At 39.0% G+C, this 18,638-nt stretch overlaps 1 protein-coding gene across 1 annotated transcript in view; it reads left to right on the plus strand.

The window, feature by feature from the left end:
- The window catches only part of LOC132826571 (collagen alpha-1(VII) chain-like), a 248,660-nt gene extending 245,682 nt beyond the window's left edge, over nt 1–2,978 (plus strand). The window contains exons 69-70 of the mRNA XM_060842528.1: nt 1,103–1,156; nt 2,895–2,978. Of these exons, the coding sequence (XP_060698511.1) occupies nt 1,103–1,156; nt 2,895–2,978 (138 nt within the window). The remainder of the gene's footprint in view (nt 1–1,102; nt 1,157–2,894) is intronic.
- The last annotated feature ends 15,660 nt before the right edge of the window (nt 2,979–18,638 follow it).

Raw genomic sequence — 18,638 nt, forward strand, 5'->3', positions numbered from 1 at the left:
CAATGCCATTCATTTATCTAAACACTTACTCAAAAACTAAAAGAACTGCACATGCTGTAAATCAGAGACAAAAACAGAAATTGCTGGAAAAGCTCAGCAGGTCTTGCAGCATCTGTGGAGATAAATCAGAGTTATTGTTTCAGCTCCAGTGACTTCTGAGGAAGGGTTCCCTCGACTCAAAATGTTTACTTAAAGACCAGCTCATCTATTGCACAACCTTGTCAACCTTTTAAATCCACCCAGTTCATCATGTTCCAACTTTGGAAACCTGCCCAGCATTATGGGTTTACCTAATACCTTTACTATTCTATTATTGATCTCCCATGCATTTACCCTTCCTTCAGTTTACCATCAGTTGCAGAAGGTTCAGCATAGTTCATTGAGTAAATATGCAGATCAGTGTCATTTTTGAACTTTCTCCCTAAATATATCTGTTCTGCTACAGCTCTCCCCACAGTCACTACCCCTTCTCTTGTTCCCATCCTTCTTATTTGGCTTGTATCTGATCCGAAGCTGCTTTTCACTTTGGGATTTTTGGTTTGTTAACAGAACAGTGCAAAAGTAAAGTTATCATGAGCCCTGTATCATTTCATCCTCTTTGGTTCAGGGGATTGATGCTAATTTTAGTACACCCATTATTATTGATTCAGAACATAGTGGCAAACTCTAGAATTTTCTGGATGACAATTCCAACACTGGACTGTGTAGCAGTCTAGAGAGTATCAGTATCCCATTTTCTTACCTATTTTCAAGCCCATTTCTCATGTTGCTACATCACAGCCAATAATGCAATATTTATCCAGGTAGTGGTTTAAGCATGAAGGAAGGTTGAGGTAAATAGGATAGCCGTACTTGCATCCAATCTAAATAAATACATGAGCAATAAAAAAAATGGGATATGCTATAGTGTTAGATGTAAAAGACTGGGTGGATTTGTATGAAGCATGAACTAATAAGGATAAATGGCCTGCTTTTTAGTTCTGCAAATTCTGAGATAATTCTAGTACAATGAATTTACTTCATTCTCCTTTGTATGTCGTGAGACAAAATGAAAGTATACCTATGACTTAACAACAAATCATGTTGCTGTTCTTTTGAGCAGGGAGAAGTTGGGCCAGCTGGTCTGAAGGGTGAGAAAGGAGATCCTGGACTTTCAGTAAGTAACCGTGGCGGCACGGTGGCACAGTGGTTAGCACTGCTGCCTCACAAGCGCCAGAGACCCGGGTTCAATTCCCGACTCAGGCGACTGACTGTGTGGAGTTTGCGCGTTCTCCCCGTGTATGCGTGGGTTTCCTCTGGGCGCTCCAGTTTCCTCCCACAGTCACAAAGATGTGCAGGTCAGGTGAATTGACCATGCTAAATTGCCCATAGTGTTAGGTAAAGGGGTAAATGTAGGGGTATGGGTGGGTTGCGGGTCGGTGTGGACTCATTGGGCCGAAGGGCCCGTTTCCACACTATAAGTAGTCTAATCTAACCTTTAATAACATATAAGGAATGCGATGAGTAAGAACACTGTCTGTATTCAAGATTAGCTGTCAGAATGGACTTTTTATTTGTTACTTCATTACTCATGCTCTCCACCCTATTTCAAATCTTCCCACTTGTTCTCCTCCAACTCCAGCTCATTTCACTATTATATCCATATAAACCATTATTCCTCTAACTGCTTCCAATTTTGCTGAAAAGTCATTCAACCCGAAACAATAACTGTTTCTCTTTCTACTAATGCTACCTACGGTGCGTGTTTCAAGAATTTTCATTTCATATTTTCAGCATTTGCAACACCTTGCTTTTATGATTAAAAACTTCTTTCTTCCAAAATATTATGAACATTAAAGAAAATTCTGATAGTCTGATCTTGCTTTTTTTTTTACTGAATTATACAAGATTGCCTTTCACAATATTACCAACTTGACAAAAGTAGGTACATATTTATACTGCACCAGCAGGTCAGATGTTGAGTTTACATCTCAGCATCGAAATCTATGAAATTTATTTCAGTAATTCTCAAGTTTAGAAATTGATCTAGCAAGAATGATCAAAACTGTGGAATTGGCATAAAATTTAACTCTATTTAATATTTTCGAGGGAAAGCCATGTATTAGGCAAAGGCTATTTATTTCTCATTCATATTTGATGTTTGACTTACAGACCTCTGATCTGGCCTTGCTAGCAACCTATTTAGTGGTACAATTAGTGTTGCTACTTAATGGTTCATTTTCACTCAAAAACACAAGTTCTTCACATGCCAAAGAGGAATTAGGTTGACTCAGATGAAACTGGTTTCAAAATAGGTGTTCACATATTGAACAGAGACGTGACCTTTTGTAGGTTGGATTCGAAGTTAGAGGGGACCATGCAATGTACCATTCATCTCTCTGTGCCATTTATCTTATGATTGTCCTGCAATGCAGAACACTAAAATGAAACAACATCACTTTAAGCAAGCCTAGATTGACAAAGCAAAGAGGGTATTTTCATTTTATATTATCTTCATATTTCTTTCTTTGCTACAGGCAATGTGAATCCAAGAGATACTTTATTAGTGACAGTAATTCAGTTATTCAGCAGGAAGACCCACGATTTGATCTTCAGTCTGTGCTGAAGTGACAGAACTCAACTGGACTGGTGGTTATTACCCTTGGGCAGAGCAAAGACTCTTCTTCCTAGATATATCAAATAAAGAATTTAAAAGGCTATTTTGGGTGTAAAGATGTGCTCATAGACTAAATTTGGCCACGGTGGCTCCCTGGCCCACATAGAAGCTGGCAGCTCTCATTATAAAAGTTAGCTGTTTCGGATAGGGACCAAAGACTGCCTTAAGCATCCTGAGGTCATGAAAAACAATACATGAATAACAACTTTTGTTATATACATTTCTTCATTCTGTGTAGGAAGAAGAAGTGAAAGATGTTGTCAGAAAAGAAATGAATGATAAATGTGGTAAGTCAATTTGTGGAACTCTGCTTTTAAAGTAAAATAAGCTTTAATAGAAAACAATTCTCAGTTGAGTTTTACAATATGCCAATGCATGTAACTCAGCATGAGTACATATTTGCATTTATGTGCGTAAATGCAATTTATCAAAGTGATAGTTAAGACTATCATTATGACTCTAACAATTCTTATTACTAAAAGGACCCAATAGGCAGTAATTCCCCAGGCATTATGTTTGTTCCACATTACAGATGGAATCAATGCATAATTGAATATTACCAAAGCATGAGCCCTCAAACTAACATTAAAATGAAAATTGGATCTATTTGCATTTACATATAGTGAGAGGTAATGAAATCTTATTAGAAGGCTGCCCAGGCAAAAGATTCAAACTTTAATAATCACTAAGGTCATTGATGTTTCAAACTGACCTTGGGGATTCTATGATCCTCTATATTTAAAACTGTGGTCTAGTTTCTCCAATGTGTTGGTTACTTCAGTTATACCGTAATTAAAAAAGATGAGTAGCTGATATCACATTTGACTGTCATAAAGTATCTGATCTGAATTGAGTGATTATTAGGTTATACTGGAACTGAGCTCAGCACTCAAAAAGAAGCAGGGAGGAAAATTAACCACAAGTTCCACTTCTGATTGACCCCCATTGGAAACCATAGTTGGAATCTTTTGAGCTGGATGTCTTCTGAGCTCTTTTGAAATGGGTTCAGAAACTAGGTGAAGGTTGGGAAGTAGAAAATCAGGACCAGAAGCCTGACATCTTCATATTGTTTACATGTTTTCCTCATGGCAGCCAATATAGTGGGAGGTCATTGTGTATGGAAGGTATTTAAGGCAATGAACTGGACAATTGAGAGAAATTTTAAGGGATTTTTGAATTTTACATGTAGTGAGCAGACATAGTAAGGCTTCAGAAGTGAGCAAACAAGAGTTCGGTGTTGAATTGCTCCAGCACATCATCAATGCCAAGGAGATTGGAGTATCAAGGGCATCAGCAATGAAGCCAGGACAGGCAATCAGATAACAGCACTGTAGTGCCTGCTGCCAGAATGGGTTTGAGGTACAGGGTTACACTTTGTATATGTCTTGCACACGGAGAGGACACCTGATGTCAGTATCATTCATCCAGCTTCAGGACCTTTACAGTAAAGGCGGAAGAAGTAGAATATATTGTGAGAGATCAGCAAACTCAGGGGCAACAATGGTCAGTGGGAAAGGTCACACTAAGATGGCACCAATCAGGTCATTACAGTAAACAACATTAAAATGAATCATATGACCCTCAGGAAGGTTTCAAGTATGAATAACTACTCTGAAGTTAAGGCAAAACAATGCTAAATGGGCAACATTAAATGAGGATTTCCTGTACAAGACTCTGGACGCTTCAGTGAGAAGAGGAGTTCATACTAGTGCAAACCAATAACATTTACTAGACATTTATGATTTGTTACATCATTCATCATTGCTCTATTGAGCCCTTTTTATAAACTGGCTAGAAATTGTAATAAACCTGAGGACTGGGAAATTTTCAGAATACAGCAATGGAGGACCAACAAACCAATAAGAGAAGGAAAAATAGAATATAATTGCAATCTAGCAAAAGACAAAATTGTACTACAACAGCTTTTAAGTTACATAAAAAAGAAAATGTTTGGCTCGCATGAGTATGAATCCATTACTGGCAGAGTCAGGAGAATATAATGGGAATACAGAAATGGCAGCGAAGCTAAATAATTACTTTTTACCATTCCTTACTGAGGAAGATACAAGGAATCTCCCAGAATTGGAGATCCAAGTGAACTAAAGAGTGAGGAATTGAAGGAATTTAGTACTAATTAAATTATACTGGAGAAATTAATGGGGCTGAATATTGATAAGTCCTGCGGATCTAATCTACATCCCAGGATATTAAAAAAGGAAATGACTGTAGTGATAGTCATTAGTTGGTGATTACCTAACAAAATTCCATAGATTCTGGAATGATTCCTGTAGATTGGAAGCCTCAAAGGTCACTTCACTATATAAAGAAAGCAAATAAAAAGCAAAATCAGTGAACTCCAGAACTGTCAGCCTTATATCAGTAGTCAGGCGAAATGTTAGAATCTAACATAAAGAATCTGATAAATAGGCACTTGGATGAAAATAATCTGACTGGGGATTAGGGCATAGATGGATTGTGAATGGAAAATCAAGTTTTTATCTCTGAAGTTTCTTTTGAGGATGTTACTAACAAAATTGACAAAGGGGAGTTGATAAATGTAGTATATTTGGATTTTCAGAAGATGTTTGATACGGTCTCTTTGGGGTTGCCTGGATGTCTGGAATATAATGCAGAGTAATGCCAGTAGAAGGGATTCAGTTGAAGGAAGGACTTTCCTTCTCGCCCTCAGGTTAAACTATCACTAGTCATCTCTCTGGGACTATGGTGATTTTACCTTCACCTTTACACAAGAGGTTGGTAAGAAAAATTAAAGCACATAGGATAGATGGTAATGTATTGGCATGGACTAAAGCAGAAATGTATGCTGTGAGGAAGATGTAAAGTGGTTTAACAGGAATTGGACAGGCTTCTTGAAAGAGCAAGAACAAGGTAGATGGAAATAATGTGCAAAAATATTATCTGATAAGAGGAACAGATGGGCAGAGTACTTTGAAAATGGTGAGAGGTAGAAAGTGTAGATGTATAAAGACACTTGTATCCTTGTCAATAAGTCACTGAAGGCAAGCATGCAGTGCAGTCAAGCTATCAGGAAGGCTAACGGAATGTTAGTCTTTATCACAAGATTTGAGTACAATGAAGTTCTACATTGACAGATTTATGGAACTCTGGATTATGAGCCCAGTGACAATGCCACTATCATCACCTCAGTACCCGTTTCATTGAACTTTGGGAAGGCTTGCACAAATTTAAACCACTCCCCACTGGATCTTGGATTGAACTTAAATCTTTCCCATCACAATATGCCTCAGTCGGAGACTTTCTTTTGGTTTTACCTTTTAAAGCTGATATTCCCTTTGTCATTCTTTTTTCTCTTGTCAGAAATGGTCTTTTCCTCTTTACATTTCTCTCTGCTATGCTTTTTTCTTTTTCCGGTCTCTGGAATGCTTCTCTTTAAAGTTCACATTTTTTCATTCCATTTCTTTTTCCTACTTCGAGGTGCTTCATATCTCAATTGACTCACCATCTGCCTTGCATTACTGTTCTTCCAATTTCAAATACTGTGCTATTAAGTCAGTTGTGTCCCATTCTGTCCACTCCTTTAAACTAAAACTTTTTCGCCAATTCAATTCATCTAACCTTAGTTGTTCTTTGCAAATCATTCATAGATATAATCTACCACTTTCTGACATGTCTTACAAAAGATATGAAACCTGGTGTATTTCTTTTCATATTTTTCCAATGATTAGCACCCCATTTTCAATTAAATCCTGTCTGTGTTAGGTATCCCACTGTAAGGCCCCGACTTTGTGATGACTGATGATGGACTGCAAATGGTCAAGTTACACAGTTATCTAGAAACAAAATTGAGAAGTTCACCCAATCAGTCTTTAAGAAAAACACATTTCACCTGGAATGTCATGGGGGGGATGGGGCGGGGGGGGTTTCTTTTGAGAAATGGGTAAGATCAGCTGAGCAGTCCTCTTTGCAAGCATCTTTCCCCCAAATGAAGACCAAACACTAAATACCCTCCATCCTTTCACTGTTCAAATAACCTCAGTAAGGGGTTTACAGCAAAGAACGCAGCTATCACATCAGAAGCCTTATTAAAAATAATCTTCAATCACCACAGTGACCTTTTCGATTACAAACAGTTCTTCCAGAATGCTATAGTTGCATTCCTGTGCGACCCACACTGTACAAAATTGCACAATACAAACAGTAATTAGTGTTCATCATCTAATCGTGTTATAGTCAACACTGACTTTAAAAGTTCGCACTTTAGAAACAGCGTTCCCATTTCACCCACCTGTGTTTCAGCCAATTCGCGTAACGACGCATTATAGCAGGATTGCCTGTACTTATTTTATGAAATCACTTCAAGTATTTCCACAAAACTTTTCCTCAATGCTTTCAAACTTAAATCCTCCAGAAATATTAAATATGAAGTTTTTTTGAAATAGTATTGTCTCCTCAGAATGGAACTGCCTGCAGACAGACACACACCACCCACAAAGAATTCTGTTTGACAAAGAGTAACATGATAGAGACTATTCAGCCCCTTGTGTCTCCTCTTACACTAAATCTCCCATAACCCCTTTTTTGAAGGAGATTCTCAATTTCCATAATTTCTTCCGCAACTAAAATCTCTCATCCCTAGTACAATTCCAATAAGTATCTTTTGCATCCTTTCCTTAATTTTCCTCCCTGCTTAGAATTGGGCACAATACTCAAGGTGATGTTGAACTCTGTCTTTTTAAACCAATGTACTTGGCACTATATTTGAGCTCCTTCAGGGTAGAAAGGGAGCAAAAGTGGAGAGAACAAAGTAGGTCACGTGCATTTTTGGTTCATTTTATTGGTGCTCAGTGTAATTGCATATGGGAGGTCACTGATGGAGATGAAACCCATTTTGACACCCATAAATAGTTGAGATCAGCTAGCGAAGCACATACCGGATATGAAACCTGCACTTTCTCTGGTCTACATAGGTCAGTAGATAGAGGAGTTTTGCATTGAATCATCAAGACAGACTTTAAAAGTTGAATACGTTCTGCATATTGACAACTCCAATTTGCAGAAAAATATATTTAAATCTTAGAACTACATACTGAGCTTTACAATTAATAGTTACATCTAAGATATTACTTCATCTGATAATCTATAAATCTGTTTGGGTCAATGGTCAGCAGAAACTTTGAGATTAATTTAAGTGTTTGACTCTTGCCGCGTGCTTAAACTAATGCTGGCAGTTAGTCACCAGTAAAGCCGTTCTTCTCTTTATTACTCCCTAATCAAATAACATTTTTAATCTGCAATATAGTATCAGGCAGCCTTGTGTTCAGAATGAAATTAGTTCAATTTCTTAAAAAACACTGAATTCTCAGATTGGATTTGCTTTCATTAAATCTTAACTGTTTCCCTCGTCAGATCCACACCCCCCCACCAACCCAACCTCCACCCCCGGCACTTTCCCCTGTGACCGCAGGAAATGTAAAACTTGCGCCCACACCTCCACACTCATTTCCCTCCAAGGCCCCAAGGGATCCTTCCATATCCGCCACAAGTTCACCTGTACCTCCACACACATCATCTATGCATCCGCTGCACCCGATGTGGCCTCCTCTATATTGGGGAGACAGGCCGCTTACTTGCGGAACGCTTCAGAGAACACCTCTGGGCCGCCCGGACCAACCAACCCAACCACCCCGTGGCTCAACACTTTAACTCTCCCTCCCACTACACCGAGGACATGCAGGTCCTTGGACTCCTCCACCGGCAGAACATAACAACACGACGGCTGGAGGAGGAGCGCCTCATCTTCCGCCTGGGAACCCTCCAACCACAAGGTATGAATTCAGATTTCTCCAGTTTCCTCATTTCCCCTCCCCCCACCTTGTCTCAGTCGGTTCCCTCAACTCAGCACCGCCCTCCTAACCTGCAATCTCCTTCCTGACCTCTCCGCCCCCATCCCACTCCGGCCTATCACCCTCACCTTGACCTCCTTCCACCTATCCCACCTCCATCGCCCCTCCCCCAAGTCCCTCCTCCCTACCTTTTATCTTAGCCTGCTTGGCTACTCTCTCTCATTCCTGATGAAGGGCTTATGCTCGAAACGTCGAATTCCCTATTCCTGAGATGCTGCCTGGCCTGCTGTGCTTTGACCAGCAACACATTTTCAGCTGTGATCTCCAGCATCTGCAGACCTCATTTTTTACTCATTAGTGCTAAAAGCTTATGCCTCACCAGAGGAAATTCTTCTGTATTAACCTACGCTGATATGACTTTTCATCTCCATCAGTGACCTCCCATATGCAATTACACTGAGCACCAATAAAATGAACCAAAAATGCACGTGACCTACTTTGTTCTCTCCACTTTTGCTCCCTTTCTACCCTGAAGGAGCTCAAATATAGTGCCAAGTACATTGGTTTAAAAAGACAGAGTTCAACATCACCTTGAGTATTGTACTAGATATTGGATAATACTGTAATATGGGGCTTGACTGGAGAGAGAAAAAAAATGTATGATTTGGTCAATTCATTTCTGGGCAGTGCATTCTATATTTGAATTGCTTATGTCACCCTTGCTTAGTTTGCGCATCACTTGCTATGTTTTTTTTAAAAAGCGAGTGGGAACTGCTTCTCCCTATTTACTTTGTCCAATCCACTGGTTGAAGATTCTTTCTTTGTGAAGACGAATAGTTAAAGTACTAGAGGGCTGCTGTGTTGATGTGCACAGTTTTCTCATGGAGGTTTAGATAGAAGGGATAGGTTTTAAATTATTGGGTGAAGCATGACAGCCTGCTGCCTAATTGTGGTAGTGAAAATGATGGTCCATATTAAAATATTCTGTTTAGGTAACCACTGAGACATCAGTGGAAAATCGATAACATCAGAGAATTCAGGCCTCAAACTAAGTATGTTGAAGACATTACATACTGAAATAATGGCCAAGACAATTTTCAGAAAAGATTGAACCAGCAAAGCCTTAGTATATGAAGCAAAAGTTTTAAATCAACTTGATAAGCTCAGAATAAAAAGTAATGTTTACTGAAGACTTTTCTTTTTTGTAGATGTGAAATCAGTGATTAAACATTTAGAAAGAATGACATTTAAGCCAAGTGTGTACCCAGAATCAGATAATTTTGAGAATGAGATGCTGCTGCATTAAGCCACGCCCAAAACTGAACACCTATTCGTCCATTCAAACTTTTCATTTCAGGTTAATGTTGTTACTTGCAATAACCGGTAGCAATTTGTTTAATTTAACTAATGTTGAATTGACCAAACCATACATTTTTTTTCTCTCTCCAGTCAAGCCCCATATTACAGTATTATCCACTATCTAGTACATACATGCACTGTCCAATTGAGTAACTAGATCACAATCAGGAATAGAAGATCATCCCAAATTCTTTCCTTCACCCATGGTATCTGAGGTCACCCATTATGGAGGCAGCTTCAGTTGAAGCATTCAAGAGGGCTTTGATTGGTAATTAGGATAGAAATAGTGTGCAGCCACATGGGGTAAAGGCAGGAGATTGGCTCTAGGTAACAAAAGTGGCACAGGCATGATCGGCTGAATGGCCTTCTAGCAATTCTGTGAAAAGTCAGTGTCTTCAACAAACCAATTTGCGCTAATAAATTACCTTTAACATGACAAAACATCCCATCATCCTTTGAAGCAAAGTGGAAAGAGGTTGACAGAGATAACAAACACAATTTAGGAAAGGTAATTTGAGGTAGTCATTGAAGGCATGGCTAAAAAATGTTCTGAGGAAGCTTTTGAGTGTTTGAAAAAGGCAATATTAAATTTTCGGAGGAGAATGCCAAGCAGAAAAGGAGAAAAAAATGAATGAGTAACATGAGATTTGCTATAACTATCAGATTACATTTACTTGAAAGTAATGATAAAAATTCTCCTATACCCAATACTTTCTTTGTGGTTTGGGGGAGGAGGGGGTGATTATGGAAGCTTAATATTTGCATTAAAGTAAGTGATTAAGAAATTCAGTCTTTCAGGCTTGCCTGTTGCTACCTACTAATGAATGTTGCATCAGTATTAAAAGAGGGCCTACAGTTTTACTTTGGCAAGGCTAATGTTTGACCTCTTACTATTTACTTGCTTATAAGTTCTTCCAGTATACTTTGTAACAATTGTACATCAAGATTTGCAAAAATGTTGGATGCACTTCTATATTTTTATATCAGTTTTAAAAAAGTACCATGTTGTATTTATATTTGAGCATAATAACTACTCATTCCTATCCCAGCTGAACTAAATACAGTTTATGAAATTTATTCCAGAACAATTGAAATCTCAAATTAATCAACCCTATTTTTGCTTAACAGCTTGTGCAGGTGAGTCTGAATAGACATGAGTCAACGGAATGGTGAGAAATAATCTTTTCTTTGAAGTATTTGTTTAACACATACTCTAGGTAAGATGTCATCATAATCTCAACAGATGAAAGTGCTACCCTGGAGTTGGCTAGTTCATTTGGCTGGAAAGCTAGTTTGTGATGCAAGGAGCACAGGTTCAATTGCTACACTAAGTGAAATTCAGAGGAAAGGACATTCCTTCTCAACCCATCCCTCACCAGAGTTGTGGTGACCCTCAAGTTAAACCACAACCAGTTATCTGTCTAATGAGAGTGCATCTTCTGGGACAATGGTGACATATGCTAATGTATGAGCTAAAATACAGCCTCCTATATGAGGGAAAGAGAAGACTTTTTGTGCCCTTTCCGTTGTTCAGTATTATTAGACTCAGTTATCTACCACTTCCAGTTCTGACAATCTACACCTGAAATAGTCCACTTTTTGTTTTTACGGGTTGCATTTGGGAGCTTTATACCTGTTAACTGTAAATCTGCCAACTTCATTTTACACCTCACTGCATGTCCAATTTAATTTTCTCACTACCTGTCACCAAATGATCACGTGTCTGCCCTTTATTTTCTTTGATTAAAAACTTTTAGATGCCCCTCTGATTTCAGTGAGCACCTTTTATTTCTGCAAACTTTGTGGTGGGCAGCACCATTTTGTTTTCTATCTTGTGTATCCAATCCCCCTATTGTCATGTTTGGTTGCAAAGGAACCCAAACTTCTTTCTTGAACAAAAACATGGAAAAAAAATCTACCTGTTTCTTCCATGGGGTTATTACTAGTGACACCACATGTAACTATTTCAGTAACATCGTGATGACCACTAGTATTACAAATGGAGTTTGACTGATTGTTCAGTGTGTAAATACACTTTACAAAATGCTGCTGTAAAGATTCACAGCCAGTTATAGATAAAAGAAACACTTCCAAACAGTCAGCATCCTGTTCAGCATTCTATTGCATTAATTTGTAAAACTTCTTGGACTCTGAAAAAGTACCACAGGATTGGAAAACTGCCAGTGAGACACTTCTACTCAAAAAGGGATGTCACAAAAAGTGGGTAGATATAAATTAGCCTAATATTTATTGTTGGAAAAAAAATAATTTATTAAGGAAGTAATAACAGCACACATGGAAAATCATGATCTAATCAAGTAGAAACAGAATGGTCTCATGAAAGGGAATTTATTAGAGATTCTCAAGGTCACAACCAGAGTGGATAGAGGGGACCGAGTTGGAACGTTGTATTTAGACATCCAGCAAGCATTCAGCAAGGTACTTCACAAAAGGATCATCCATAAAATGAAAGTCGATGGGGTTGGAGGTAGGATACTGGTGTAGATAGAGAATCCGCAAATGGGTATAATGGGTTCTTTTTCGGGTTAGTGCGCCATGACCATGGGGGTTCACAGATGGGATATACATTGTAAACAGTTAATGACTTGGAAGAAGGAAGCAAATGGACTGTATCCAAACTTGCAAATGATTCAAAAGTAAGTGGAAAATCAAATTGCAAGGATACAAACACTTTACAGAGAGATATTGATGTGGGGAAAAAAATGGCAAATGGAATATGATATGGGAAAATGTGAAGTTGTTCAGTTTGGAAGAGAGAACAAAAGAACAGTATTATTTAAATGGGAAGAAATTGAAGAATGCTGCAACACAAAGGGACCTGGGGAGAGGTGACAAGAATCAAAGATAATTAAGCAATTTGGGCCAAGAGAGATATTTGTCCCTTGTCAACACCTTGCTGATTAAGTACTGAGTATGAAGTCTAAAAGGACTTTCTCAACAATTAGGGGTCTAACCTAGTCAACTAGCAGCAACTTAAGGGCTTCTACTCACCACCTCCTCAATTACCTACCTTCCTGCCAGATGAACTAGGATGACTTGCCTGCTGTGTGTGGCGAGGGTCTCCATTTTTCCAGATGGGGGCAGTTAATGTCCTCTGAAAGCCACATTTCTGGCATTGCCTCCAAATGTATGCCCCAGAAATACTCCTGATCCTCCTGGCTTAAAATGATTTTTAAAAAAAGTCTCATCATACCTTTCCTAAAACAACCTCCAATGGTCAGGACCTATTCAACTGTTATAGTCCCAGAAAAACTAAGAGCATGAACATTGTATGCTTTACCCAATTTCTGTTGAATTTGGGAGTGTGATGTTAAAATAGGCAGTCAGCCATTGATTAATATACTGAGGCAGCTCTAATTCACAGCTTGGCAGCTGGTGCACTTGTAGCCAGGGGAATTAGCGACAAGTTTCTAGGGCCTGAAATCCACCCCCAAATTATTCAAAATGAGAAAGCAGTACAAGTAATCCAATTTCAGCCAACACAACTTTCTTCTAAGCACCTTCTGATTTAAATAACTTTTGGCCTTTACAGCTATCAACAATCTCTCCAACTTCACATTCAGTGCTGTTTGCTCCCAAACATCCTATATCATGACAATTGTCTTCCTGATGCTGATGGTCAAGTCAAACTCTGCAGATTTGAAGGAGTCTGCCCATTTGCCATTAAGGGCTTGGCAATAAGTACTTTTGTGGCATCATCAATATACAGCAACTCTCTGGTCACTTCAAATCATAGAATCACAAAATCCTTCCAGTGTGGAAGCAGTTCATATGGCCCTTTGAGTCCATACTGCCTCCTTCCCACCCCCCATCCAGAACCACCCCCATCCTATTCCCTGTAAAACTGCATTACTCATGGCGTATCCACATTCTGCACATCCCTGGACACTATGGGAAACTTAGCATGGCCAATCCACCTAATCTGCACATCTTTGGAGTGTAGGAGGAAACCAGAGCACCCAGAGGATACCCATGCAGAGATGGGGAGAATGTGCAAACTCCCACAGTCACCCGAGGGTGAAATTGAATCGGGGTCCCTGGCACTGTGAAGCAGTAGTGTTAACTACCTAATCACTTTGTGGCTGTCTTGGCATACTGTTGTTTTCGATCTCAGGCATGTAAGACTGGAAAGTTTTCTGCCAGTTCTGGTATACAAGCAGACACCCTCTGCAAATTGGGTGGGGGGGGGGGGGGGGGGAAGAAAGAATATGCCAAAGAGTATGGCTCAAGAAAACAATCCAGTTTAACCCCATTTCAAGATTAGGGGGCACATGTTTAACGTAAGAGGAGAGAGATTTTAAAAAGACATTAGGGGCAATTATTTTGCACAGAGCGATTTGTGTGTGGAATGAATTTCCAGAGGAAGTGGTGGATGTGGATACAATGTTTATAAGACATTTGGATAAGAACATGAATAAGTAAGGTTTGGAGGGATATGGGCCAGGAGCAAACAGGTGCGGCTAGTATTGTTTGGGATTATGGTTGGCATGGATGTTTCCATGCTGTATGAATCTAAGTTTATATGACTCATACTGATTGTGAAATCTTCAAATGATGCCTTATCACAGTTGATCTTGTCCATCATGTTGTCATGGAACGAGGAGACCATACTGAAGCGGACAGCTAATTTAGATTATAGCAAAGTCCTCATTTTCAAATCGATTTAATTTCATATCTGAACTTCATGAATTCTATTTCACTCATTCTTCTAGTTCCCCAGGTATTCCTCCCTTTCTCCCATCATCTGCCCACCTCTTCTTGAAGATTATAAAAGCCTTGTCCATTTCTTGATTGAAATAATCTTTTACACTATTCATGTTATGAATCTGCTCTAGGCTTTTAAATATATTAATTTTGTATATTTTCTGGTCATCTTCAATTCTGAAGAAGAGATCTATGCCCAAAAGGGTCAGTTCTTAACATAAGATGCTGGCTGGTTTGATGTGGGTTCCATTATTTTCTGTTTCCTTCTCCTCATATAATGTGGTCTACATCAGATTTTCCCACTGAGTGTTGATTAATCCTCAGGTGTGTTTCTACAAGCACTCTGCATCTTACCTAAATGGGATTTGTATATATGAATGGAAATAGATAGTTAAAGACTTGCGTGGCATCACCTCTCAGCTCAAATTAATCCTCAGCTGACATCAGCATTTAACTTTACGATTGGACCAATAATCCTTAGCTCATTAAATTATTTTCTCTACTCGAGTGGAAAGTGATGATTTAACTTTGGACTTTTGTCCAGCTGGAAGTGTTAACTCCATACTATACATTTACCCAGGTGAGCCACTGGAGATCCTGTAAGTTAGATTCTCGTTCTATTGCTTCATCAGGGTAAAACATTTATCACAAAAGAGTGTAGCTAACTGGGACACAAGAAATCCAGAAGGTCTCTCACCACTTCTGGCATATCATATTGCAGATCCATCCAATTTACTACAATATACATAATAGGCTTTTGAGCTTCATGTTTTAAGATAAAACAAATTGGAGAAATACCTATTTTTAACTGTACACAAATTTTTCTTTCACTTTCAAAACAGCAAATCAGAATTCCACAAATAAAACTCTACTCACAGTTTACAAATCTAATGCAACCTAGTGTAGGTAGCATGCAATACATAGAGCTAAATCATCTCACAATTAACAGATCAGATCCATGCTCTGTAAACCTGCCACATCCAGTTGTGAATGGTAATGGACAACTAAACAATTTATTACAGGACACTTCACCAATATTCCCTTCTTTCATGATGGGGGACTCGGTGCAAAAGATAAGCATTTTCAAGTATCTTCAGCCAGAAGTGTGAAATGGATGATCCATCTTAATGTTCTCATGAGTTCCTCATTGTCAAAGATGTCTTCAATTTGTTTCACTCTACATGATGTCAAGAAATGGTGAGAAGTACTAGATACTGCAAAGGATGTGAGCACTAACAATATTTTGATAATAGAAGTAAAAACTTGTGTTCCAGAACTTAGCCCCCAGCCAAGCTATTCCAGTACAATAGTAGCAACCACCTGATAATGTGGAAAATTGCCTAGGAATTTTCTGTACTCAAATCAGAACAAAACTAAAATGGTCAATTATTGATCTACTCTTGATTATCAATGTGCTGCACAGTGTTATTGAAAGTGTTATGAAGTGGCATTTTCCCAATAATATTCTTCTCACTGACATCCAGTTTGGCCCACTCAGCTCCTGAACCTGTTACAGCCTTGGCCAATACATAGTTAAAAGAGCTGAACTCAGGATGGCAGTAAGGATTACTGACCTTGAGGAGCAATGTTTGACTGTGTGTGGCATCAAGGAGTCCCAGTAAAACTGGAGTCATTAGGAATATGGGCTCTCCACTGGTTGTGCTTCTTTAGCACAAAGAACAGTAGTTGTGACTATTTTAGATTAGATTAGATTACTTACAGTGTGGAAACAGGCCCTTCGGCCCAACAAATCCACACCGACCCGCCGTTGTAGGTCAATCATTTCAGTCTAATGGAGCTCCTCCTGGTAGTGTGCTAGAACCAACCACCCTCAGCTATTTCATCAGTAACCGTCCTTCCATCATAAGGTCAGATGTGGGTCTTGTCAGATTATTGACCAATGTTCAGCTCCATTGATGACTGATCAGATATTGAAGCAGTCTATGTACAAATGCAGCAAGACCTGGACAACATTCAATCTTGACTGATAAGTGACTCATAACACTCACTCCATATGGGTGTCAGGCAATGGCCCTCTCCAATAAGAGAGAATCCAGCCATTGACGTTTGACATTCACCTCTCTCTCAATGTCGGAAAACAAAAGAACTGATCATAGAAAGCATAATATCTGGGCGCATAACTGCTTGGTACTGCAACTGCTCTGCCTAGGACCATGAGAAATTACAGAAGGTTGTGTGCACAGCCCAGACCATCATGGAAGTCAACCTTCTATCTATGGATTTCTTTTATACTTCTCATTGCCACAGAAAGGCTGCCAGCATCAAAGACCCATCCTACCCCACTAATGCTCTACTAAAACCTCTTCCATCAGGCAGAAAATACAGAAGCATGAACACACACTTACAGGTTCAAGAACAGCTTCTTGCCTTCCATTATTAGACTGATGAATGAGACTCTTTAGCTTCAAATAATATTGTTCTTGTTGAAGTTTATCTTGCTTTGCGCGTCTTCTGAGCAGTGTAATCTGTATGCCTTACTCTGTCTAAGCACCCTATGCTTTCTACGTCCTTGCTTACTATGATCTGACTATACTGCTCGCAAACAAAGTTTTTCGCTGTATTTAGATACTTATGACCACAATAAATCAAATCAAATTAAATTGAATCATTAGCATTACCATTGCTGAATTCCCCACAACTTGTCGGGTGCTACCATTTACTAGGAACTGAACTGGATCAGTCACACAGATACTTTGGCTACAAGATCAAGTCAGAAGCTCAGAGTTCTGTAGGAAGGAACTCAGTTCTTTACTTCTCAAAGCCTGGTCACTACTAACACACATATCAGGAATGTGATGGAATACTTTCCACTTGCCTGTATGAATGCACCTTCAATGACACTTAAGAACCTTGGCACCATCCAGGACAAAGCAACCCACTTAATTGGTACTACATCAAATATCTTCAATGTGCACTGTCCCCAACATCAACGCAGCTACAAGATGCATTATAAGCTCACCTAGACACCTTACACAACATCCTTAACCCAACAATCTCTACTACCTATAAGAACAACAAATATATGGGAACATTACCAGATACAATTTCCCCTCCAAGCCACAAATCTTCCTGACTTGGAGCTATATCATTGTTCCTTCTCTATTACTGGGTTAAAATCCTGGATCTCTGTCCCTAATAAACTTAACTAGACTATTCAGAAAGGTAGCTCACTTCCATCTTTTCAAATGCAGTCAGCTCAGAAATTAATTCTGACCTAGTCAGTAACATCCATATTCCATGAACAAATAAGCAGTCCCTAGCCACTTCTTAGCAGCATAGTTAAAATATCACACCAAATTACATAAGGATTGTGCCCTTATTCTTCTCAGCTCCAGTGATACAGTCCAAAATGATTCAGTTTCTCTCCACATTTGTCTTGATATCCCAACAATCAATCTGGTTTTCATCAGGAAATGTATTAAAGTTTAAATGAATTAAATTATGTATAAGTTAGACTTTTATTTCCTCCAGTACAAATTGATGGCCAAGAAATTATCATTTTAGTCAGGAGCCAATGAAATTCAGCAAAGCGAAATTTGGATCTCTTGGTTTACTTACACTTACACAATAACTGTACTTGGAAAAATGAAAGATTATCTGAAACTATCCAGATTGAGTTGACACAGCAAGACATCAGAATCTGCAAATTGTGTATTCCGAGCTGCTTTTAAGCAAAGAGAGAGAGAACAACATAGTCTGATAACAGCAAGTGTACTGGATTTGCAAACTTCACCACTGCTAACATATGGGTCAATAGCTAAATTGTTAGACACAGGTTGTAGTGATTGGAGCCAGGTTGACCTTGTTAACCACAAGGTTCTTGATTGGAGTTGTTCACCTTGACCAATCAGGAAAGCCACAGCCAGGAAGTGGGATTTGAGGTTTGTCCTCATTTCCCTGAAAACTGGTTGAATGGTAGGGTTTGGAGCCTGATTTTGTTGCTGCTGTATCTTCTAAAATTGTTTTTTCTCTCTGTACACAGCTGTTAATGTTAATTGTTTTGCAAATGGTGTTGTTTAATAAAATAAGAAAAAAGCCACAGCCAGTGTACT

The sequence above is a fragment of the Hemiscyllium ocellatum genome, chromosome 23, assembly GCF_020745735.1.
Source record: "Hemiscyllium ocellatum isolate sHemOce1 chromosome 23, sHemOce1.pat.X.cur, whole genome shotgun sequence".
In the NCBI taxonomy this organism is placed as follows: domain Eukaryota; kingdom Metazoa; phylum Chordata; class Chondrichthyes; order Orectolobiformes; family Hemiscylliidae; genus Hemiscyllium; species Hemiscyllium ocellatum.